The 27,065-nt window shown below is 44.5% G+C and overlaps 1 protein-coding gene across 1 annotated transcript in view; it reads right to left on the bottom strand.

Moving 5' to 3' along the window:
- Positions 1-432: 432 nt before the first annotated feature.
- Positions 433-27,065, bottom strand: part of LOC134965509 (zona pellucida-like domain-containing protein 1) — a 52,949-nt gene continuing 26,316 nt past the window's right edge. Inside the window, exons 8-10 of the mRNA XM_063941904.1 lie at positions 5,334-5,454; positions 1,911-1,943; positions 433-982 (exon numbers count right to left, since the gene is read on the bottom strand). Coding sequence (XP_063797974.1) covers positions 822-982; positions 1,911-1,943; positions 5,334-5,454 — 315 coding nt within the window. The 3' untranslated portion in view covers positions 433-821. The remainder of the gene's footprint in view (positions 983-1,910; positions 1,944-5,333; positions 5,455-27,065) is intronic.

Here is a 27,065-nt window from a genome sequence, read left to right as displayed (position 1 = left end):
GGCAACCTTTATTGTGACGTTTCGGGGACTAACCCCTTCCTCAGACAACCTATATATATATATATATATATATATATATATATATGTAGATATATATATATATATAGATATAGATATATATTAGATAGATAGATAGATAGATAGATACATATATATAGGGTGGTCTTCAGTTTGCCGGCGGCCGGGCTCCCGACCGCCGGCATACCGACAGCTTTTCTCCCTCAGCGAGCCCGCAAGGGGCTCATTTGCGCTCACCCAGCTGTCGGTATGCCGGCGGTCGGGATTCCGGCACCGGTATGCTGGCCGCCGGGAGCCCTACTGCCGGCATCACATACTACATATATATATATATATATATATATATATATATATATTTATTTTTTTTATATACTATTATAATTAGAGTCACGTCCAGTCACATATAGGTTGGGATGTAATGAAGTCCGAGTTCAGTGGCTGTACGGGATGCCAGTCGAACTTGGAAGATTTTTTTAAAGGAGCAATCATGTGCAAGGCTAAACCATGCCTTGTATATGATTGCCCCCTTAAAAAATGTCTGAGTTGAGTTCAGACATCATCCTGCACAGCTGCCAACCTCGGACTTTGTGTATACTATCGTGTATACTTGTTTAATTGCCCTCCATGAGATCGTAACCTCCAATATATGCAACTTGATGGTGGAACTCCGAGACTGTTATTGCTGTAAAAATTGCTTTATTTGTTCAACGCTTTGGCATAAGACCCATCCTATATAGTTAGATAGATCAATAGATAGCTATCTGTATTAGTATACTGCAATGCATAGAGGCAGCTTATTTGGCCTAGTTGTCCAAGGTCTTCTTGGCCTGAGAGTCACGGAGCCGGTACATTTTATACAAGATCACACTGGCGAACACCAGTGCAGCCCCCAACATAGCAGCAATAATGAGTCCAACGACGAGTCCCATCAATGTTCCTTGGAGCTGTTTTGCTTCAGCGACACCTGAGAGAAGAGGCAACAGTTATTTTCTTTTTAAATTATGGCAGACATTTATGAAATGTATTGAAGTCATAGAGAGTAGATATGAATTTTTTTTATTTTTATAAATTCATTATTGAGATAAGGTATTTATCATGGGCATTTTTAAATACACACCAGACTTTGTCTGTAAAATCAGTGAAGGGTTTCGCTTTAGGCCTGAGCCTGAGCTAACTGTTGATAGGGAAACATGCTAGTCTGCAAGTTTTACTCACTGACTGGTGTTTGGTTGCTTTAAGTATCAGTTGCTGTCTCTCGAGGATGAGGAGAGCACACTTTTCTCATATAGGGGGTCATTCCGAGTTGTTCGCTTGCTAGCAGATTTTAGCAGCATTGCACACGCTAGGCCGCCGCCCTCTGGGAGTGTATCTTAGCTTAGCAGAATTGCGAACGAAAAATTAGCAGAATTGCGAATAGAAATTTCTTAGCAGTTTCTGAGTAGCTCCAGACCTACTCACAGATTGCGATCAGCTCAGGCCGTTTCGTTCCTGGTTTGACGTCACACACACGCCCAGCGTTCAGCCAGCCACTCCCCCGTTTCTCCAGACACTCCCGCGTTTTATCCTGGCACGCCTGCGATTTTCCGCACACTCCCAGAAAACGGCCAGTTTCCGCCCAGAAACACCCACTTCCTGTCAATCACACTCCGATCACTTCAACTATGAAAATTCTTTGTTCGGATGTGAGTAAATCTACTAAGTTTTGAGCTAAAATACTTAGCGCATGCGCCCTGCGTACCATGCGCATGCGCAGTTAGCGGCTAATCGCAGTATAGCGAAAATCGGCAACGAGCGAACAACTAGGAATGACCCCCCATAGTCACAGACAAGTTCCCGGTCTGAAATCTGAAGTATATAGTAGTAGTAGTATATAAGGAAAGCAAGTTACTCACTGTTAGACTGACTTGAGCTCAGGTCAGTTGCTTCTAGAAAGAAAAATGAATATGGAGAACAAATTGTTAGAAATTCATAATGTCACACTTAAAGGGGGTATTTATCAAAGCTTGGAGAGAAATAAAATTGTGAGAGATAAAGGGGTCTATGTACTAAGCTCTGAAGGGAGATAATGTGGACGGAGATAAAGTAACAACCAGCCAGCTCCTACAGATGTAGCCATGTACAGCTTTGCCGCAAAGATATAGGGTGATCACAAAAATACTCTTGGTACTGTGCAGTGGCGCACACATGGAGGGTTTCTGAGCACCCAGAAACACCCCCCCCTCCACCCAAAAAAAAATATATATAGATTTTTTTTTTGCTGCATTTTGTGAGCCGAGTATTATTAATGGCTGTCTAGTGTCCTCTGCAGCCTGCTGTCTTCCTGGTGGCACTTGTAAGTGCTTACTAAAAGTTTACTTTATTTTAATTATAGTACATATATATCCATGTTCATACATATATGCACATGTATATACATACATATAAACACACACACACATATATGATATATATACATGTGTATATATACATGTACTGTATATATATATATATATATATATATATATGCATGTTTAATATGCTATGTGTATACGTATTTATTTATATATATATATATATATGTGTGTGTGTGTGTGTGTGTGTGTGTGTGTGTGTGTATATACGGTATATATATGTGTAGATATGTATATGTGTATGTATGTATGTGTATATATATATATATATATATATATATATATATACACACACTGACACACTAGTTTTACGGACCCAGCATATACTGGGTCACCTCAGTCCCCACCCCCGTGCTTGGCTCCACCCAGTTCTGGAAATCCCCCCATGCAAATCCTGCGTTTGCGACTGCTGTGTGGCCATCTTAAGACTGCACCTTGTATTGTAAATAGGTCACGAGGCTGCTCTCTGTTATATGTATATATCAGTCACTATACTGTTCTGTGTATTGTATTTTGGACACTAGGATACTCTCTATACTGTACACAATTCAATAAGGTGATCTCTGAATTGTAGTGCAAAACATTCGGTATACATTGCTAAATCAGCTAGTATAGGAGCACTTATGGTAAAAGTTTTGCTAATGATGACTGTGTTTGCACAAACCAGGAAAGAAGTAGGGTAAAATAAGAATGTGGAAAGGTGGGGCTTACACACCCTAATTGTAAACATAATAAGAGATGCTGAGATTTGCAGGAAAAAGATAATGCAGGTGCACACTATTAGCACTAAAAATACTGATTGTTAAAATAATAATGATAAACTGTACAAGTTTCATGCAGTATAAATAAGGTTCTTAGCACATTTCTGCACAAAAATGCATACCAATCTACTACGATAAGGTGAACCTCATCAGATGGGTCCCTAACATCCCAAATATTGACACATTATATTAATTTATCAAGGATTTACCATAATAGTGCCCAATCCAATAAGAAGCGTTTATCCATACTTCCCAAGTATCCCTATTCCAGCGGTATTGTCCCACTATTCAGACACTATCCCGCTGTCCCACCGACGAGCCACAGTGTCCCTCAGGCAGGGGAGGAGGTTGGGGAGCCTATGATCACTTTGCAAAGCAGCGAGTTATCCCTGAACAGGTGAGGTGCATATGTCCACAGCATCTGTACAGTGCAGGGAGGTGAGCCAGGGGCTGCCCAACTGCTCGGGGAGCACTGGGCACAACCCCAAAATGCTGAACACAGGTAAGTCCTGCCCCTGCCACCTGAGGCCACTCCCTCTCCCACTTGCGGACACATCCCTCCCACTTGAGAAAATGCACATGAGAGGGTCCTGATCTGGTGAGGCCGAAAGCTGGGAGGTATGGTTTAGCATAAATATTTTGCCTATCAGTATTCTTAGCGCTTATAGTGTGCACCTGCATTTTCTTTTTCCTAAAATAAGAATATCCTACAAAGTATGGCTCACAGTAGGAGCTCCTAGTTTTTTGGTGCAGTGCTGAAACAGTTTCATAAAGTTCCATATTAAATTCCCAATCAATTTTCACCTGAGTGTAGTGCACAGTCACTAGATTAAAATGTATCCACTTACATTGCCCAGGGCCAGGAGCACTGGAATTGTGGCAAGGCCACAACTACTTCAGTGTGTGTCACTACTTTACAGTGTGAAGATTCTGCATACGTCACTCAATAGGGTGTTGCAACTTCCCCAAGCCTTTGCCATGCCACCACACTAGGGAGATCTCTTGGCGGCACTGACCAAGGCAGCAATAGTAATTACAGCCTTACGAACTCTCAAAACAGATGAGTTAATATCAGTAATAAGTAAAGTGTTTTAGAGATAAGTAACTGCATTCAGCATCAATCCAGACAATATAATGAAAAAAAAAAAAAACAGTTCACACAACAGTACAGTAGTTTGCTTAGGTCATCAAATCTACCCTCTAAAAAGTAAAATAATTATTGGTACCCATATCTGCTTATCTTATGAGTTTTTGGTGCATTAGGATTAAGGGAAAATAAGCATTGTACAAATGTGACCTTACTAAGTTTTGCTAAAATTGCACCAAAGACCCCTCTATCTCGTTACATAGTAATGGATACAGTGGCACCAGGTTATTAGTGGATCACGAGTTCTCTCAAAAGATTCTTGTTTGTCTATACTAAATATGCAAAAAAAATCAAATCAAATAACTAAAACTAGCAAAAAATTAATAGCAAAGAGCATTAGGACTACTCAGCGTCTATTCAAGACTACAAATGCGGCTAAACATGGAAAATCACAATGTACAAGCGACGCAGGGACCTATGACATGTGACAAACAACAATTGTAAAGCACAACGGAATTTGCTGGGCTATATAATGAAGAATTTGATTTTCCATGTTTAGCTGTATTGTCTTAATGTTTTTGTTACTTTTTGCAAATATCCTGCTACCTTTTCGCTAAGCTGTTTTTACTTTTGTGCGAATATTCCCAATTGAAAGTGCAAAATATTGAGCATTGGAGAAGCAGTGCAAAAATACACTCACAAAACCTTAGTGCAAGGTGGTGTCATTAACGGAGCACACATCTGTTGTCGCTCCATTGTAATGTGTAAGCGCAGAGAGCAAAGCTAAGGAAACATCTGTAGGTTATAGTATTGAATTGATACAAAGAAACAGGGTCACGTGATTGCATACTGCAGGTCTTGAAGGCAACTATTTTATACTGTACACCAGGCATGTCCAAACTGCGGCCCTCCAGCTGTTGTGAAACTACATATCCCAGCATGCCCGGACACAGTTATGCTGCCAGAGAATGCTAAAGCTGTGTCAGGGCGTGCTGGGATGTGTAGTTTCTCAACAGCTGGAGGGCCGCAGTTTGGACATGCCTGCTGTACACAATCCATCTTTTCCAAAGGCCTTACCTGTATCTGTGGTGTATATAGGACCAGACGAGACAGTGACGCGTTCCGTGGCCCCATCATTTTCTGCAAGTGCTACGTCTCTCCTTCTTCTCCCTGAAGTAGAACTTGGAGTGTTGCAAGCCTATTTGTTAAAAAGAAACCGAGTATAAAATATCCTGCGCAGACATAAATACATTATGGTCAGCGTTCCTGCCTCACAGTGGATTCCGACATGGGTGCGATGTGTGGTGTTTGTATGTTCTCCCCATGTTTGCATGCTTTTCCTCCAAGTGTTCCGGTTTTCTCCCACACTCCAGGTACATGCTGGTAGATTAATTGGCTTCTGACAAAATGGACCCTAGTATGTGTCTGATCCGGAATTTAAACTGTATCCCCCAAAGGGACAGAGACTGATTGAATGACAATCATTTACTATACATCGATGGATAATTTGATTGGAGCCATATAAATAAATGATAATATAACATTAGACATGATCAAGAGGTTCCTTTACCAAGGTCAGGGTCCTGTGTACAAGTCATGGAGTACACGCAGTATGTGACTTCTAGAATTTTTGCACTCTAAGCAATACTTGAAATCAGTGGCGTGACTATAATGGGTACAGGATATGAGGGGCACATGGGCCCCTCAGGTCCAGGGGGTCCACACCAAAGAATCACGGCACCCCCAAACACATCACTGTGAGGGCATGTCCAGCACTCACCAAGATGCAGGGCTCAGGGCAGTCGAGAGCCGGGCTGGGCCCAGGTACTTTTCAAGGGGCGTGGCCTAATCACAGGAGGTGTGGTCATATACCCTTAGAAAAAAATACTGAAAAAAAAAAAGTAATTTAAGCACCTCCATGGCCACACTGCAGCCCAGTACACAGCAGCGTGTGCTGGTGCTGAGGAGAAGAGCTGCAGCTGCTGCTGCCAGGTAAGAGGGAGGAGGTCCAGGGCTCCCTCTGAGCCCCCACTGGGCCCGTCCATCAGACTTGGGCACGGGTAATTTATACCCTCCCCCCCCCCCCTCTCTCGCCACCACTGGCTGGCCTGCCCGCAGGCTCCCCGCTGTGAATAGATGCCGTATGCATGTGCATGCTTCTATTCTCCTGCTGCTTACTGGCAGCATACACCAGTGGTATGGCCCGTGGGTGGGACAGCAGGTCAGCCACAGAAAAACTGAGGTATGATGCAAGCCCTTCTATGTTACACTATGTGGTAAGGAGGGTGTTGTCAGCACATAAAGGAAGAGATGGCTATACCAAAACGATACAACCTCGATTTTCAGTGGTGAATCACAAGAGTTTGTAATAAAATGTGGCCATGGCTGGATGGATTGGTGAAGCTTAGCCCATACACTGCTGACTGCCTAAGTCTAAGTACGTACCCTGTGCCAAAATATACAGCTGTTAGCACAAAACACACCTGGATATGAGGAATATCTCAGCAGCTGTATGCTGAAGTGAATAAAATGCAGAAAATCTTAGGGGCTGTTTTATCAACGAGTTTTATCATACAAGCTTTTATACTCAATGGGGTATATTTACTAAGCTCCCGATTTTGACCGAGATGCCGTTTTTTCATCAAAGTGTCATCTCGGTAAATCTCGGTAATTTACTAAGCACTAATCACGGCAGTGATGAGGGCATTCATAATTTTTTGCTAGTTCAGGTAAAAAATTACGAATGAATACACCATCGGTCAAAACGCGGCTGTTTAAGTATGAATCTCGGTCATTTACTAAGAAGTGCAAAGCAAAAAAACACAAAACACTGCCGTGAAAAATTACAACTCGTAAAAAAGTCCTAAAAAAAAACAGACCTGCTTTTTTTATCCGTGATTTGAGATGCATGCAGGGATCCATGAGATCCGTGCATGTATATCAGTGGGAAGGGGTGTGAAAGTGCTTATTTTTGCTAAAAAAATTGCGTGGGGTCCCCCCTCCTAAGCATAACCAGCCTCGGGCTCTTTGAGCCGATCCTGGTTGCAGAAATATGGGGAAAAAAATGACAGGGGTTCCCCCATATTTAAGCAACCAGCATCGGGCTCTGCGCCTGGTCCTGGTCCCAAAAATACGGGGGACAAAAAGAGTAGGGGTCCCCCGTATTTTTAAAACCAGCACCGGGCTCCACTAGCTGGACAGATAATGCCACAGCCGGGGGTCACTTTTATACAGCGCCCTGCGGCCGTGGCATCAAAAATCCAACTAGTCACCCCTGGCCGGGGTACCCTGGGGGAGTGGGGACCCCTTCAATCAAGGGGTCCCCCCCCCCCAGCCACCCAAGGGCCAGGGGTGAAGCTCGAGGCTGTCCCCCCCCCATCCAATGGGCTGCGGATGGGAGGGCTGATAGCCTTTGTTGTAAAATAAAAGATATTGTTTTTAGTAGCAGTACTACAAGTCCCAGCAAGCCTCCCCCGCATGCTGGTACTTGGAGAACCACAAGTACCAGCATGCGGCGGAAAAACGGGCCCGCTGGTACCTGTAGTACTACCACTAAAAAAATACCCAAAAAAAGACAAGACACACACACCGTGAAAGTATAATTTTATTACTTACATACACACATACATACATACTTACCTATGGCCCCACGCAGGTCGGTCCTCTTGTCCAGTAGAATCCAAGGGTACCTGTTGAATAAATTATACTCACGAGATCCAGGGGTCCAGGCTCCTCGGCAAATCCAGGGTTAATCCACGTACTTGCCAAAAATAAAAAAACGGTGTCCCGACCACGAACTGAAAGGGGACCCATGTTTGCACATGGGTCACCTTTCCCCGAATGCAAGAAACCCACTTTGCCTTCTGGCTAAGTGGGTTTCTTCAGCCAATCAGGGAGCGCCACGTTGTAGCACTCTCCTGATCAGCTGTGTGCTCCTGTCTTCACTGACAGGCAGCACACGGCAGTGTTACAATGTAGCGCCTATGCGCTACATTGTAACCAATGATGGGAACTTTCTGCCCTGCGGTTGACCTAAAGTGACGTCACCGCTGAGCAGAAAGTTCCCATCATTGGTTACAATGTAGCGCATAGGCGCTACATTGTAACACTGCCGTGTGCTGCCTGTCAGTGAAGACAGGAGCACACAGCTGATCAGGAGAGTGCTACAACGTGGCGCTCCCTGATTGGCTGAAGAAACCCACTTAGCCAGAAGGCAAAGTGGGTTTCTTGCATTCGGGGAAAGGTGACCCATGTGCAAACATGGGTCCCCTTTCAGTTCGTGGTCGGGACACCGTTTTTTTATTTTTGGCAAGTACGTGGATTAACCCTGGATTTGCCGAGGAGCCTGGACCCCTGGATCTCGTGAGTATAATTTATTCAACAGGTACCCTTGGATTCTACTGGACAAGAGGACCGACCTGCGTGGGGCCATAGGTAAGTATGTATGTATGTGTGTATGTAAGTAATAAAATTATACTTTCACGGTGTGTGTGTCTTGTCTTTTTTTGGGTATTTTTTTAGTGGTAGTACTACAGGTACCAGCGGGCCCGTTTTTCCGCCGCATGCTGGTACTTGTGGTTCTCCAAGTACCAGCATGCGGGGGAGGCTTGCTGGGACTTGTAGTACTGCTACTAAAAACAATATCTTTTATTTTACAACAAAGGCTATCAGCCCTCCCATCCGCAGCCCATTGGATGGGGGGGGACAGCCTCGGGCTTCACCCCTGGCCCTTGGGTGGCTGGGGGGGGGGGACCCCTTGATTGAAGGGGTCCCCACTCCCCCAGGGTACCCCGGCCAGGGGTGACTAGTTGGATTTTTGATGCCACGGCCGCAGGGCGCTGTATAAAAGTGACCCCCGGCTGTGGCATTATCTGTCCAGCTAGTGGAGCCCGGTGCTGGTTTTAAAAATACGGGGGACCCCTACTCTTTTTGTCCCCCGTATTTTTGGGACCAGGACCAGGCGCAGAGCCCGATGCTGGTTGCTTAAATATGGGGGAACCCCTGTCATTTTTTTCCCCATATTTCTGCAACCAGGATCGGCTCAAAGAGCCCGAGGCTGGTTATGCTTAGGAGGGGGGACCCCACGCATTTTTTTTTGGAATTTTACATTGTTTAATTTAAAAAAAAAAAAATACGAACCCCAGCACGGATCACACAGATCCAGCCGAGATTGATTGTAAAAAAAAACGGCAGTGTTTTGCTAATCACTGCCGTAAAATTAGGTAAAAAAACACGAATGACATCGACATCGGAAGCAAAGAAAAACCCGAATACGACAGCTTAGTAAATCCATCGTAATCAATTCAAAAAGTTGCAGTTTTACACTGTCGATGTCATTCGTGATTGAACTTTGACCTTTTTACGGAAATTACGAATCTTAGTAAATAAACCCCATTGTGTATGATGAATGGTGCTCTAGCCAATCAGCTCCTTTCTGCCATTTTTCAAATATGTTGAGGAGCTGATTGGCTGGAGCATCATTTATCATATGCAACAAAGCTCATTGCATATGATAAAACTCAATGATAAATCAGCCCCTTACACTGTAATAAAGCTCTAATGGGCCCAGGTACTGGGGGAAGGGAGGGGGGGGGGGCAAATCTTCCGGGGGGGGGGGGGGGGGGGGGCAAATCCAGGAAGATATGGTATAACTTGGTTTTATATCCACCTAGACTGAATTACATGTATTTGTTTGTATAGACGATGCTGAAGAACTTGAATCAATTCCTGCAGTTCAACCAAACAATGCATGTATTAGGAGAATACTGTAGTTATTAAATGTCGGGTTTTAGACCTGATAATTGTAATTTCATGTGGCTGCTTATTGTGGCAATAAAATAAGAATTTACTCACCGGTAATTCTATTTCTCGTAGTCCGTAGTGGATGCTGGGGACTCCGTAAGGACCATGGGGAATAGACGGCTCCGCAGGAGACTGGGCACAATTAAAGAAAGATTCAGGACTATCTGGTGTGCACTGGCTCCTCCCCCTATGACCCTCCTCCAGACCTCAGTTAAGATACTGTGCCTGGAAGAGCTGACACAATAAGGAAGGATTTTGAATCCCGGGTAAGACTCATACCAGCCACACCCATCACACCGTACAACTCGTGATATGAACCCCGGTTAACAGTATGATAACAACGGAGCCTCTGAACAGATGGCTCGCAATAACAACCCGATTTGTGGAACAATAACTAATTACAAGTATTGCAGACAATCCGCACTTGGGATGGGCGCCCAGCATCCACTACGGACTACGAGAAATAGAATTACCGGTGAGTAAATTCTTATTTTCTCTGACGTCCTAGTGGATGCTGGGGACTCCGTAAGGACCATGGGGATTATACCAAAGCTCCCAAACGGGCGGGAGAGTGCGGATGACTCTGCAGCACCGAATGAGCAAACTCAAGGTCCTCCTCAGCCAGGGTATCAAATTTGTAAAATTTAGCAAAAGTGTTAGACCCTGACCAAGTAGCCGCTCGGCAAAGTTGCAGTGCCGAGACCCCTCGGGCAGCCGCCTAAGATGAGCCCACCTTCCTTGTGGAGTGGGCTTTTACTGATTTTGGCTGCGGTAGTCCTATTGCAGAATGCGCAAGCTGAATAGTGTTACAAATCCAGCGAGCAATGGTCTGCTTAGAAGCAGGAGCACCCAGCTTATTGGGTGCATACAGGATAAACAGCGAATCAGTTTTCCTGATTCCAGCCGTCCTGGAAACATAAATTTTCAGGGCCCTGACTACGTCCAGCAACTTGGAATCCTCCAAGTCCCTAGTAGCCGCAGGCACCACAATAGGTTGGTTCAAGTGAAACGCTGATACCACCTTCGGGAGAAACTGAGGACGAGTCCTCAACTCTGCCCTATCCATATGGAAAATCAGATAAGGGCTTTTACACGACAAAGCCGCCAATTCTGATACACGCCTGGCCGAAGCCAGGGCCAACAACATGACCACTTTCCACGTGAGATATTTCAAATCCACGGTTTTAAGTGGCTCGAACCAATGTGACCTCAGGAATCCCAAAACCACATTGAGATCCCAAGGTGCCACAGGAGGCACGTAAGGAGGCTGAATATGCAGAACTCCCTTGACAAAAGTCTGAACTTCAGGCAACGAAGCCAGTTCCTTTTGAAAGAAAATCGACAGAGCCGAAATCTGGACCTTAATGGACCCCAATTTGAGGCCCATCGTCACCCCTGCTTGCAGGAAATGCAGGAAACGACCCAGTTGAAATTCCTCCGTTGGGGCCTTCCTGGCCTCACACCAAGCCACATATTTCCGCCAAATGCGGTGATAGTGAGTTGCAGTCACATCCTTCCTGGCCTTGATCAGGGTAGGAATGACTTCCTCCGGAATATCCTTTTCCTTCAGGATCCGGCATTCAACCGCCATGCCGTCAAACGCAGCCGCGGTAAATCTTGGAACAGGCAGGGCCCCTGCTGCAGCAGGTCCCGCCTTAGCGGTAGAGGCCATGGGTCCTCTGAGAGCATCTCTTGAAGTTCCGGGTACCAAGTTCTTCTTGGCCAATCCGGAACCACGAGTATAGTTCTCACTCTTCCCCTTCGTATTATTCTCAGCACCTTGGGAATAAGAGGCAGAGGGGGAAACACGTAAACCGACTGGTACACCCACGGTGTCACTAGAGCGTCCACAGCTATCGCCTGAGGGTCCCTTGACCTGGCGCAATATCTTTTTAGCTTTTTGTTGAGGCGGGACGCCATCATATCCACCTGTGGTCTTTCCCAACGGTTTACAATCAATCGGAAGACTTCTGGATGAAGCCCCCACTCTCCCGGGTGAAGGTCGTGTCTGCTGAGGAAGTCTGCTTCCCAGTTGTCCACACCCGGAATGAACACTGCTGACAGTGCTAGCACGTGATTTTCCGCCCATCGGAGAATCCTTGTGGCTTCTGCCATTGCCCTCCTGCTTCTTGTGCCGCCCTGTCTGTTTACATGGGTGACCGCCGTGATGTTGTCTGATTGGATCAGAACCGGTTTGTTTTGAAGCAGGGGACTTGCTTGGCATAGGGCATTGTAAATGGCTCTTAGCTCCAGGATATTTATGTGTAGTGAAATCTCCTGATTTGACCACAGCCCTTGGAAATTTCTTCCCTGTGTGACTGCTCCCCAGCCCCGAAGGCTGGCATCCGTGGTCACCAGGACCCAGTCCTGTATTCCGAATCTGCGTCCCTCTAGTAGATGAGCCCTCTGCAGCCACCACAGTAGTGACACCCTGGTCCTTGCCGACAGGGTTATCCGCTGCTGCATCTGGAGATGCGACCCCGACCATTGGTCCAACAGGTCCCACTGGAAAATCCTTGCGTGGAACCTTCCGAATGGAATTGCTTTGTACAAAGCTACCATTTTTCCCAGGACTCGCGTGCATTGATGTACCGACACCTGTCCTGGTTTTAGGAGGTTTCTGACTAGAGATGACAACTCCTCGGCTTTTTCCACTGGAAGAAACACTTTTTTCTGGTCTGTGTCCAGAATCATTCCCAGGAACAGAAGACGTGTCGTCGGGACCAGCTGTGACTTTGGGATATTGAGAATCCAGCCGTGCTGCTGCAGCACTTCCCGAGAAAGTGCTACCCCCCCTAACAACTGTTCCTTGGACCTCGCCTTTATCAGGAGATCGTCCAAGTACGGGATAATTAAAACCCCCTTCTTCCGAAGGAGTATCATCATTTCGGCCATTACCTTGGTAAAGACCCTCGGTGCCGTGGATAACCCAAACGGCAGCGTCTGGAACTGATAGTGAAAGTTCTGTACCACAAACCTGAGGTACTCCTGGTGAGGAGGGTAAATGGGGACATGCAGGTAGGCATCCTTGATGTCCAGGGAGACCATGTAATCCCCCTCGTCCAGGCTCGCAATAACCGCCCTGAGCGATTCCATCTTGAACTTGAATCTTTTGATATATGTGTTCAAGGATTTTAAATTTAAGATGGGTCTCACCGAACCGTCCGGTTTCGGTACCACAAACATTGTGGAACAGTAACCCTTTCCTTGTTGAAGGAGGGGTACCTTGACAATCACTTGCTGTGAATACAGATTTTGGATAGCCACCAACACTGCCTCCCTGGCAGAGGGAGTTGCTGGTAAGGCAGATTTTTGGAAACGGCGGGGGGGAGACGCCTCGAATTCCAGCCCGTACCCCTGAGAAACTACTTGAAGGATCCAGGGATCCACCTGTGAGAGAGCCCACTGTGCGCTGAAATTTCTGAGACGGGCCCCCACCGTACCAGGGTCCGCCTGTGAAGCCCCAGCGTCATGCTGTGGACTTAAAGGATGCGGGGGAGGACTTCTGCTCTTGGGAACTGGCTGTATGCTGTAGTTTTTTCCCTCTACCTTTGCCTCTCGGCAGAAAGGATGCGCCTCTAGCCCTCTTGTTTTAATGGGGCCGAAAGGACTGTACTTGATAATACGGTGCTTTCCCCTTATAAGGCAAAACTTCCATGTGCCTTTTTTCTGGCGGCAATGGACATCGCGCTTATTTTTGATGCCAGCCGGCAAATATCCCTCTGTGCATCACGCATGTATAAGACAGCGTCTTTTATATGCTCTATTGTCAGCAAAATATTGTCCCTATCCAGAGTATCAATATTATCCGACAGGGAATCTGACCACGCAGCAGCAGCACTGCACATCCATGCCGATGCAATCGCTGGTCGCAATATAATGCCCGTGTGTGTATATATAGCTTTTAGGGTAGCCTCCTGCTTTCTCTCAGCAGGTTCCTTTAGGGCGGCCATATCCGGAGACGGTAGTGCCACCTTTTTTGATAAACGGGTAAGCGCTTTATCTACCCTAGGGGGTGTTTCCCAACGTGACCTATCCTCTGGCGGGAAAGGGTACGCTGCCAATAACCGTTTAGAAATTATTAATTTCTTATCGGGGGAAGTCCACGCTTCCTCACACACCTCATTTAATTCCTCAGATGCAGGAAAAACTACTGGTAGTTTTTTCTCACCAACATAATACCCTTTTTTGTGGTACCTGGGGTACTATCAGAAATGTGTAATACATTTTTCATTGCCTCAATCTTGTAACGGGTGGCCCTATTGGAAGGTACACTAGTCTCATCGTCGTCGACACTGGAGTCGGTATCCGTGTCAACATCTGTGTCTGCCATCTGAGGTAGCGGGCGTTTTAAAGCCCCTGATGACATTTGAGACGCTTGGACAGGCACAAGCTGAGTAGCCGGCTGTCCTATGTCGTCAAACCTTTTATGTAAGGAGCTGACACTGTCACGTAATTCCTTCCATAAGTCCATCCACACAGGTGTCGACCCCGCAGGGGGTGACATCACATTCACAGGCATTTGCTCTGCCTCCACATCATTATCCTCATCATACATGTCGACACAGCAGTACCGACACACAGCACACACACAGGGAATGCTCTGACAGAGGACAGGACTCCACAAAGCCCTTTGGGGAGACAGAGGGAGAGTATGCCAGCACACACCAGAGCGCTATATAACACAGGGATATCACTATACAGAGTGTTTTCCCCTATAGCTGCTTGTATTATATATATACTGCGCCTAAATTTATTGCCCCCCCTCTCTTTCTGTAGTGCAGGACTGCAGGGGAGAGCCAGGGAGCGATCCTTCCAGCGGAGCTGTGAGGGAAAATGGCGCCAGTGTGCTGAGGAAGATGGCTCCGCCCCTTTTTCGGCGGGCTTTCTCCCGCTCTTTGTGTAAATCTGGCAGGGGTAATTTACACCTATATAACCTCTAGGGCTATATATGGTGTCAGTTTTGCCAGCCAAGGTGTTAATATTGCTGCTCAGGACGCTCCCCCCCCCCCCCCCCCCCCAGCGCCCTGCACCCATCAGTGACCGGAGTGTGTGGTGTGCATGAGGAGCAATGGCGCACAGCTGCAGTGCTGTGCGCTACCTTGGAGAAGACAGAAGTCTTCAGCCGCCGATTTTCCGGACCTTCTTGCTTCTGGCTCTGTAAGGGGGACGGCGGCGCGGCTCCGGGAACGGACGACGAGGTCGGGTCCTGTGTGCGATCCCTTTGGAGCTAATGGTGTCCAGTAGCCTAAGAAGCCCAAGCTACCACCAGTTAGGTAGGTACGCTTCTTCTCCCCTTAGTCCCTCGCTGCAGTGAGTCTGTTGCCAGCAGGTCTCACTGTAAAATAAAAAACCTAAAATAAACTTTCTTTCTAGGAGCTCAGGAGAGCCCCTAGTGTGCATCCAGCTCGGCCGGGCACAGAAATCTAACTGAGGCTTGGAGGAGGGTCATAGGGGGAGGAGCCAGTGCACACCAGATAGTCCTGAATCTTTCTTTAATTGTGCCCAGTCTCCTGCGGAGCCGTCTATTCCCCATGGTCCTTACGGAGTCCCCAGCATCCACTAGGACGTCAGAGAAAAGTAGAAATGAACGTTCATCAGAATGTATCAAAAAATGCTTTTCATTCCAGAGCTTGGTTAAGTCAATATTTTAGCAGCCCCCATAGAAACCTATGAGAGCTGCTTTTGTGATAGACAATGGGATTGCAGCAGATACTGTAGACGTGCCGCAGTCCCAGCGAATATACATCTGAGTCGTACTTAAGTTTTGCCGATACAAAAGGTATTTCCTGGAGATATTCCGCAAATATGCTTTGATGAATATGCCCCTTAGTATGATACAAACAATGCTGCACTGCACTACAATCTTAGAGCAAGCTGAATGTACACTGTAAATGGGATCCGATTAGGATCCCGGTGATCGGGATCCCTGCAGTCAGAATACCAATGCCGGAATCCCAACACTGCTTGGAATGCCGACACCTGCATCCCAAATATTGTCACCAGCCCAGACCAGGGATCCCGAATGAGCATCCGCCGGGACGCCGAAGAGGTAAGCTGGGGGGTGGGTTGGCTTTAGGCTGTGGGGAGAGGGTTAGGGTTAGGTCGCACGGTGAGGGGGGGAGGTTAGGTTTAGGCACCACCGGGGAGGATTAGGGTTAGGCTGCTGGGATGGTTAGGGATAGGCTGCTAGAAGGGAGGGTTAGGGTTAGAGGGTCAGTGGGGAAAGGTAAGTATACTTACCTTACCCTGTCTGGATTCTGATCATCGCGATGCTGCGATCGGTATTCTCACTGATGGCATCCAAAATGCCGGCATTTCAGTAGAGATGAGCGGGTTCGGTTCCTCGGAATCCGAACCCGCCCGAACTTCAGCTTTTTTTACACGGATCCGAGCGACTCGGATCTTCCCGCCTTGCTCGGTTAACCCGAGCGCGCCCGAACGTCATCATGACGCTGTCGGATTCTCGCGAGGCTCGGATTCTATCGCGAGACTTGGATTCTATATAAGGAGCCGCGCGTCGCCGCCATTTTCACACGTGCATTGAGATTGATAGGGAGAGGACGTGGCTGGCGTCCTCTCCATTTAGATTAGAAGAGAGAGAGTGAGATTGAGACAGAGACACTTGATTTACTGGAGCTAAGGAGTACTAGAGAGTGCAGAGTTTACTAGTGACTGACCACTGACCAGTGACCACCAGTGCAGTTTTATTTAATATAATCCGTTCTCTGCCTGAAAAAAACGATACACAGTGACTCAGTCACATACCATATCTGTGCTCAGCCCAGTGTGCTGCATCATCTATGAATAATATCTGACTGTGCTCACACAGCTTAATTGTGGGGGAGACTGGGGAGCAGTTATAGGTTATAGCAGGAGCCAGGAGTACATATTATTAAAATTAAACAGTGCACACTTTTGCTGCAGGAGTGCCACTGCCAGTGTGACTGACCAGTGACCTGACCACACTGACCACCAGTATAGTATACTATATTGTGATTGCCTGAAAAAGTTAAACACTCGTCGTGTGACTTGTGTGGTGTTTTTTTATTCTATAAAAAAACTCATTCTGCTGACAGACAGTGTCCAGCAGGTCCGTCATTATAATATATACCTGTCCGGCTGCAGTAGTGATATATATATATTTTTTATATCATTATTTATCATCCAGTTGCAGCAGACACAGTACGGTAGTTCACGGCTGTAGCTACCTCTGTGTCGGCACTCGGCAGTCCATCCATAATTGTATACCACCTACCCGTGGTTTTTTTTTTCTTTCTTCTTTATACATACTACATCTCATTATCATCCAGTCTATATTAGCAGCAGACACAGTACAGTACGGTAGTCCACGGCTGTAGCTACCTCTGTGTCGGCACTCGGCAGTCCATCCATAATTGTATACCACCTACCCGTGGTTTTTTTTTTCTTCTTTATACATACTACATCTCATTACCATCCAGTCTATATTAGCAGCAGACACAGTACAGTACGGTAGTCCACGGCTGTAGCTACCTCTGTGTCGGCACTCGGCAGTCCATCCATAATTGTATACCACCTACCCGTGGGTTTTTTTTTCTTCTTTATACATACTACATCTCATTATCATCCAGTCTATATTAGCAGCAGACACAGTACAGTACGGTAGTCCACGGCTGTAGCTACCTCTGTGTCGGCACTCGGCAGTCCATCCATAATTGTATACCACCTACCCGTGGTTTTTTTTTTCTTTCTTCTTTATACATACTACATCTCATTATCATCCAGTCTATATTAGCAGCAGACACAGTACAGTACGGTAGTCCACGGCTGTAGCTACCTCTGTGTCGGCACTCGGCAGTCCATCCATAATTGTATACCACCTACCCGTGGTTTTTTTTTTCTTCTTTATACATACTACATCTCATTATCATCCAGTCTATATTAGCAGCAGACACAGTACAGTACGGTAGTCCACGGCTGTAGCTACCTCTGTGTCGGCACTCGGCAGTCCATCCATAATTGTATACCACCTACCCGTGGTTTTTTTTCTTCTTCTTTATACATACTACATCTCATTATCATCCAGTCTATATTAGCAGCAGACACAGTACAGTACGGTAGTCCACGGCTGTAGCTACCTCTGTGTCGGCACTCGGCAGTCCGTCCATAATTGTATACCACCTACCCGTGGTTTTTTTTTTCTTCTTTATACATACTACATCTCATTATCATCCAGTCTATATTAGCAGCAGACACAGTACAGTACGGTAGTCCACGGCTGTAGCTACCTCTGTGTCAGCACTCGGCAGTCCATCCATAATTGTATACCACCTACCCGTGGTTTTTTTTTTCTTTCTTCTTTATACATACTACATCTCATTATCAACCAGTCTATATTAGCAGCAGACACAGTACAGTACGGTAGTCCACGGCTGTAGCTACCTCTGTGTCGGCACTCGGCAGTCCGTCCATAATTGTATACCACCTACCCGTGGTTTTTTTTTCTTTCTTCTTTATACATACTACATCTCATTATCATCCAGTCTATATTAGCAGCAGACACAGTACAGTACGGTAGTCCACGGCTGTAGCTACCTCTGTGTCGGCACTCGGCAGTCCGTCCATAATTGTATACCACCTACCCGTGGGTTTTTTTTCTTTCTTCTTTATACACACTACATCTCATTATCATCCAGTCTATATTAGCAGCAGACACAGTACAGTACGGTAGTCCACGGCTATAGCTACCTCTGTGTCGGCACTCGGCAGTCCATCCATAATTGTATACCACCTACCCGTGGTTTTTTTTTCTTTCTTCTTTATACATACTACATCTCATTATCATCCAGTCTATATTAGCAGCAGACACAGTACAGTACGGTAGTCCACGGCTGTAGCTACCTCTGTGTCGGCACTCGGCAGTCCGTCCATAATTGTATACCACCTACCCGTGGGTTTTTTTTCTTTCTTCTTTATACATACATACTACATCTCTTTATCAACCAGTCTATATTAGCAGCAGACACAGTACGGTAGTCCACGGCTGTAGCTACCTCTGTGTCGGCACTCGGCAGTCCGTCCATAAAATTGTATACTAGTATCCATCCATCTCCATTGTTTACCTGAGGTGCCTTTTAGTTGTGCCTATTAAAATATGGAGAACAAAAATGTTGAGGTTCCAAAATTAGGGAAAGATCAAGATCCACTTCCACCTCGTGCTGAAGCTGCTGCCACTAGTCATGGCCGAGACGATGAAATGCCAGCAACGTCGTCTGCCAAGGCCGATGCCCAATGTCATAGTACAGAGCATGTCAAATCCAAAACACCAAATATCAGTAAAAAAAGGACTCCAAAACCTAAAATAAAATTGTCGGAAGAGAAGCGTAAACTTGCCAATATGCCATTTACCACACGGAGTGGCAAGGAACGGCTGAGGCCCTGGCCTATGTTCATGGCTAGTGGTTCAGCTTCACATGAGGATGGAAGCACTCAGCCTCTCGCTAGAAAAATGAAAAGACTCAAGCTGGAAAAAGCACAGCAAAGAACTGTGCGTTCTTCGAAATCCCAAATCCACAAGGAGAGTCCAATTGTGTCGGTTGCGATGCCTGACCTTCCCAACACTGGATGTGAAGAGCATGCGCCTTCCACCATTTGCACGCCCCCTGCAAGTGCTGGAAGGAGCACCCGCAGTCCAGTTCCTGATAGTCAGATTGAAGATGTCAGTGTTGAAGTACACCAGGATGAGGAGGATATGGGTGTTGCTGGCGCTGGGGAGGAAATTGACCAGGAGGATTCTGATGGTGAGGTGGTTTGTTTAAGTTAGGCACCCGGGGAGACACCTGTTGTCCGTGGGAGGAATATGGCAGTTGACATGCCTGGTGAAAATACCAAAAAAATCAGCTCTTCGGTGTGGAAGTATTTCACCAGAAATACGGACAACATTTGTCAAGCCGTGTGTTCCCTTTGTCAAGCTGTAATAAGTAGGGGTAAGGACGTTAACCACCTCGGAACATCCTCCCTTATACGTCACCTGCAGCGCATTCATAATAAGTCAGTGACAAGTTCAAAAACTTTGGCCGACAGCGGAAGCAGTCCACTGACCAGTAAATCCCTTCCTCTTGTAACCAAGCTCACGCAAACCACCCCACCAACTCCCTCAGTGTCAATTTCCTCCTTCCCCAGGAATGCCAATAGTCCTGCAGGCCATGTCACTGGCAATTCTGATGATTCCTCTCCTGCCTGGGATTCCTCCGATGCATCCTTGCGTGTAATGCCTACTGCTGCTGGCGCTGCTGTTGTTGCTGCTGGGAGTCGATGGTCATCCCAGAGGGGAAGTCGTAAGCCCACTTGTACTACTTCCAGTAAGCAATTGACTGTTCAACAGTCCTTTGCGAGGAAGATGAAATATCACAGCAGTCATCCTGCTGCAAAGCGGATAACTGAGGCCTTGACAACTATGTTGGTGTTAGACGTGCGTCCGGTATCCGCCGTTAGTTCACAGGGAACTAGACAATTTATTGAGGCAGTGTGCCCCCGTTACCAAATACCATCTAGGTTCCACTTCTCTAGGCAGGCAATACCGAGAATGTACACGGACGTCAGAAAAAGACTCACCAGTGTCCTAAAAAATGCAGTTGTACCCAATGTCCACTTAACCACGGACATGTGGACAAGTGGAGCAGGGCAGGGTCAGGACTATATGACTGTGACAGCCCACTGGGTAGATGTATGGACTCCCGCCGCAAGAACAGCAGCGGCGGCACCAGTAGCAGCATCTCGCAAACGCCAACTCTTTCCTAGGCAGGCTACGCTTTGTATCACCGCTTTCCAGAATACGCACACAGCTGAAAACCTCTTACGGCAACTGAGGAAGATCATCACGGAATGGCTTACCCCAATTGGACTCTCCTGTGGATTTGTGGCATCGGACAACGCCAGCAATATTGTGTGTGCATTAAATATGGGCAAATTCCAGCACGTCCCATGTTTTGCACATACCTTGAATTTGGTGGTGCAGAATTTTTAAAAAAACGACAGGGGCGTGCAAGAGATGCTGTCGGTGGCCAGAAGAATTGCGGGACACTTTCGGCGTACAGGCACCACGTACAGAAGACTGGAGCACCACCAAAAACTACTGAACCTGCCCTGCCATCATCTGAAGCAAGAAGTGGTAACGAGGTGGAATTCAACCCTCTATATGCTTCAGAGGTTGGAGGAGCAGCAAAAGGCCATTCAAGCCTATACAATTGAGCACGATATAGGAGGTGGAATGCACCTGTCTCAAGCGCAGTGGAGAATGATTTCAACGTTGTGCAAGGTTCTGATGCCCTTTGAACTTGCCACACGTGAAGTCAGTTCAGACACTACCAGCCTGAGTCAGGTCATTCCCCTCATCAGGCTTTTGCAGAAGAAGCTGGAGACATTGAAGGAGGAGCTAACACGGAGCGATTCCGCTAGGCATGTGGGACTTGTGGATGGAGCCCTTAATTCGCTTAACAAGGATTCACGGGTGGTCAATCTGTTGAAATCAGAGCACTACATTTTGGCCACCGTGCTCGATCCTAGATTTAAAGCCTTTTATCGAAAAAATGGAAGAAGGATAGTGTACCTAAATGGCGCAATGCTGCTGTTGCACTTGAAGATTTAAAATAAATGTCACCACATTTCACATACACAATTGAAACAAAGAATATAAACCTTCCTAGTGCATATAGCGCAAGAGCATATATCAAAGCAAAACAACAGAAAAGAATAAAATATGTACGTCCCTGTTTTAAAACCGTAGAATCAGATTTTTCATTCTCAGATTCTCCGAATAGACGATGTTCAATGTAGATGTCACAACCAGGGATATGAAAATAAAGAGCATAGAGACCAATGTGTAGTATTCAACACTAAAATTTGTTTCAATCCCAAATTTTCTTAAGATCAATATAGATGAATGGCTATTTAAATAGAGAGCGTACCCCAAAACTCACAAAGGAGAGTGGCGTACAGGACACATCAAGGTATCTTTTTAAAATCTGTGAATTTGTATATATAGCGTACCCAGACTCACACTTGGTGATGCGGAATGAATCCTATAAAGGTATCTTTTGGTTAATCTTCCTTTTTCTTATTCTTATTTCTTAACCGTGGATCATTGAGTGGATCTCAAATTACCTCAATTTGATATGGAAAAAGAACAAAAGGAAGACCAATGTGTAGTATATATAATAACCACATTCTCGTGGTGAAAAGGTAATATTGCAAACACACCAGACAATCCTTTCAAAAAATGGAATTCTTCAAAAGATAGCGTACCCCAACTTACACTTGAAAATGTAAGATGAATCCTATAGAGGTATCTTTTAGTGAGTCTACTCCCCCATATGTAGGAAATGGCACATAGTAAAGCAGATATCTTTATGAAGATGTAGTAATTATAGATATGGAGCGTACCCCAACTCACGCTGTGTAATATAAGGTGAATCCCATAAAGGTATCTTTTTAAACAGCCTCTCCTCCCGATGTGAATGAAACCAGCACACGTGATAGAAGAAAATAGAGAAGTATCTTTACAGATATATGATGATCTCCATATAAAGCGTACCCTGACTCACGTATATAAGTGAGGTGATGTTCCCATAAAGGTATCTTTATGTCATATATCCCAAATTTCACGTCCACACCACGATTTTTCTTAAAAGACTGGTTTTAATTCGGCTATATAAAACTTTCCACCAACTCCGCCGCGGAGTGTACAGAAATACAAAAAAATAAAATAAAAAATATTTTTTAGCCCTTAAACGAGACTAATTGCCAATTTAAAAAGTTAAGACATAAAAAAGATCAAAATTTCATCCAAGTTAAAAAAGGATAATTACTCACACTCCCAGATGTGTATTCAATCAACGCGTTTCGGTCATAACAACCTTTATCAAGATGAACTGGAGTGTACTGGGGTGAGATATTTATGGGACAAGTATCCAATCATAGTTCACAGGAAATGACATCATTCAATTAATTGTTAGGAAGACAAACAATATGCAAATCATAGTTTGCTATTATTCAGCATGAACAACTAACATAATAAAACAGAAGGCTGGCTCCATTGACATGATTTTCTTCACATATACCTGAAAAATACACAAACAAAGTAAAGTCCGGTTGCATTGCGTCAGAGTCCGGTGGCCGGAAGTTCCGGTCACTCAAAGGAAGCTGGGAAATGTAGTTTTCTTAGTGTCCATTATTGTGGTTCGGGCACTCGGTATGCGCGGCTAGCCGGGAGATGTAGTTTCATATATCTTAATTTTGTAGTTCCACGTGAATCCCGGAAGTGACGGGTCACGGCTTGGTATGCGCGGCTGGCCGGGAGATGTAGTTTCATACATCTTGATTTTGTAGTTCTACGTGAATCCCGGAAGTGACGGGTCACGGCTTATCCGGAAGTGACTGGTCATGTGGTCGATCATACCGAGGCCTCAACAATAGGATTATGGGAAATGTAGTTTGCTACGAGTAAACACAGCGCTGTTAATTCAAACTATCAAAATGAATATAGAGCTTGTAAAATGAATGAATATGTGTAAAATCAAACTTAAACAATATTGTTTTTATTTCTAACACAGAAATGTTTCATATATAGGCAAAAATTATTTTCTCCATTATTTATGTCTGGAATGAATTTCAATAAAACTGACCGGCTTCCAAGGGCTATAAAAACCACTTTAATTCGAAATCACTGTTAAGACCATTTGGGTCTAGAGTGTTGTAGTTGTAAATACAGCTCATTTCAGTTTTAGCCAGAGCACATGCTATATTTTTATTTCTTTATGATGCTATAACATGTTTAATGCCGAAAAAACCTGTGATCTCAGAAACCGAACAGTTGTGCACATTCTTAAAATGTAAAGACAAAGAATGTGTGACAAGACCTTTTTTTATATTTCGGATGTGCTCTCCTATTCTGATTTTAAGGGCACGAGATGTTCTACCAATGTAAAATAAATTGCATTTACATCTGATGGCATATACCACATTTTTTGTGTCACAGGTTATAAACTCTTTGATATCAATAACGATATTATTGATAGTAATGCTTGTAATTTTACTGGTACCCTGGCTCTTAATGTTCTTACAGCCGGTGCAACCTCCACATCTAAAAAAACCTTTTGACAAGGTTTTTGCTGTAGACAAAGAAGTGGGAAGTGCACTGGTGACTAATTTGTTTTTCAAATTAGGGGCTCTCCGATAAATATGAACCGGTTTTTCTGGTATAAGTGAACCTATTATGGGATCCTTTTTTATAAGATTCCAATGTTTTTTAAACACATGTTCTATGGATCTGTATTGAGAGTTGAATTCTGTAATGAAAGCCCAATCATATTTATCGTTTTTCACAACTGGTTGGGTTCTATTTGCTAAAAGATCTTTCCTATCTACCCTATTGGTCTTTTCCGTGGCCTCTTCGATTTTTTCTTTACTATATCCACAAGTTTTAAATTTTTGAACTAGTTCTTGAGCTTGATTCTGGAAAGACACTTCACTGCTACAATTTCTCTTGAGTCTTTTTAATTGACTCACAGGAATAGAATTAAGCCAATTCTCATGGTGGCAGCTCGTCGCTGCGATATATGTGCCACAATCAGTGGGTTTGGCAAAAGTCTTTGTATGGACTTGTTGGTCTTCGATGTAGACTGTGATGTCTAAAAAATTGATGGTTTTTTGACTCATTTCAAAAGTGAGTTTGATGTTTCTATCATTTGAATTGAGGGATGTACAAAACTCCCCTGCTATGGGCACCAAGTTCGCCCCGAGTTACGCGAACCTCTTTATGGGGTTGTGGGAGACCAAAGCCATCTGGTCTAGTCATGTACTCGGGGGGAACTTGGTGTCCTACACACGCTATATAGATGATATCTTCTTTGTATGGAGAGGGGATGAGACTATATTAAGGGAGTTTTGTACATCCCTCAATTAATTCTATTCCTGTGAGTCAATTAAAAAGACTCAAGAGAAATTGTAGCAGTGAAGTGTCTTTCCAGAATCAAGCTCAAGAACTAGTTCAAAAATTTAAAACTTGTGGATATAGTAAAGAAAAAATCGAAGAGGCCACGGAAAAGACCAATAGGGTAGATAGGAAAGATCTTTTAGCAAATAGAACCCAACCAGTTGTGAAAAACGATAAATATGATTGGGCTTTCATTACAGAATTCAACTCTCAATACAGATCCATAGAACATGTGTTTAAAAAACATTGGAATCTTATAAAAAAGGATCCCATAATAGGTTCACTTATACCAGAAAAACCGGTTCATATTTATCGGAGAGCCCCTAATTTGAAAAACAAATTAGTCACCAGTGCACTTCCCACTTCTTTGTCTACAGCAAAAATCTTGTCAAAAGGTTTTTTTAGATGTGGAGGTTGCACCGGCTGTAAGAACATTAAGAGCCAGGGTACCAGTAAAATTACAAGCATTACTATCAATAATATCGTTATTGATATCAAAGAGTTTATAACCTGTGACACAAAAAATGTGGTATATGCCATCAGATGTAAATGCAATTTATTTTACATTGGTAGAACATCTCGTGCCCTTAAAATCAGAATAGGAGAGCACATCCGAAATATAAAAAAAGGTCTTGTCACACATTCTTTGTCTTTACATTTTAAGAATGTGCACAACTGTTCGGTTTCTGAGATCACAGGTTTTTTCGGCATTAAACATGTTATAGCATCATTAAGAAATAAAAATATAGCATGTGCTCTGGCTAAAACTGAAATGAGCTGTATTTACAACTACAACACTCTAGACCCAAATGGTCTTAACAGTGATTTCGAATTAAAGTGGTTTTTATAGCCCTTGGAAGCCGGTCAGTTTTATTGAAATTCATTCCAGACATAAATAATGGAGAAAATAATTTTTGCCTATATATGAAACATTTCTGTGTTAGAAATAAAAACAATATTGTTTAAGTTTGATTTTATACATATTCATTCATTTTACAAGCTCTATATTCATTTTGATAGTTTGAATTAACAGCGCTGTGTTTACTCGTAGCAAACTACATTTCCCATAATCCTATTGTTGAGGCCTCGGTATGATCGACCACATGACCAGTCACTTCCGGATAAGCCGTGACCCGTCACTTCCGGGATTCACGTAGAACTACAAAATCAAGATGTATGAAACTACATCTCCCGGCCAGCCGCGCATACCAAGCCGTGACCCGTCACTTCCGGGATTCACGTGGAACTACAAAATTAAGATATATGAAACTACATCTCCCGGCTAGCCGCGCATACCGAGTGCCCGAACCACAATAATGGACACTAAGAAAACTACATTTCCCAGCTTCCTTTGAGTGACCGGAACTTCCGGCCACCGGACTCTGACGCAATGCAACCGGACTTTACTTTGTTTGTGTATTTTTCAGGTATATGTGAAGAAAATCATGTCAATGGAGCCAACCTTCTGTTTTATTATGTTAGTTGTTCATGCTGAATAATAGCAAACTATGATTTGCATATTGTTTGTCTTCCTAACAATTAATTGAATGATGTCATTTCCTGTGAACTATGATTGGATACTTGTCCCATAAATATCTCACCCCAGTACACTCCAGTTCATCTTGATAAAGGTTGTTATGACCGAAACGCGTTGATTGAATACACATCTGGGAGTGTGAGTAATTATCCTTTTTTAACTTGGATGAAATTTTGATCTTTTTTATGTCTTAACTTTTTAAATTGGCAATTAGTCTCGTTTAAGGGCTAAAAAATATTTTTTATTTTATTTTTTTGTATTTCTGTACACTCCGCGGCGGAGTTGGTGGAAAGTTTTATATAGCCGAATTAAAACCAGTCTTTTAAGAAAAATCGTGGTGTGGACGTGAAATTTGGGATATATGACATAAAGATACCTTTATGGGAACATCACCTCACTTATATACGTGAGTCAGGGTACGCTTTATATGGAGATCATCATATATCTGTAAAGATACTTCTCTATTTTCTTCTATCACGTGTGCTGGTTTCATTCA

The sequence above is a fragment of the Pseudophryne corroboree genome, chromosome 10 (assembly GCF_028390025.1).
Source record: "Pseudophryne corroboree isolate aPseCor3 chromosome 10, aPseCor3.hap2, whole genome shotgun sequence".
Classification (NCBI taxonomy): domain Eukaryota; kingdom Metazoa; phylum Chordata; class Amphibia; order Anura; family Myobatrachidae; genus Pseudophryne; species Pseudophryne corroboree.
The sequence above is the reverse complement of the archived record's forward strand: the minus strand, read 5'-3'. Positions and strand labels throughout refer to the sequence as shown.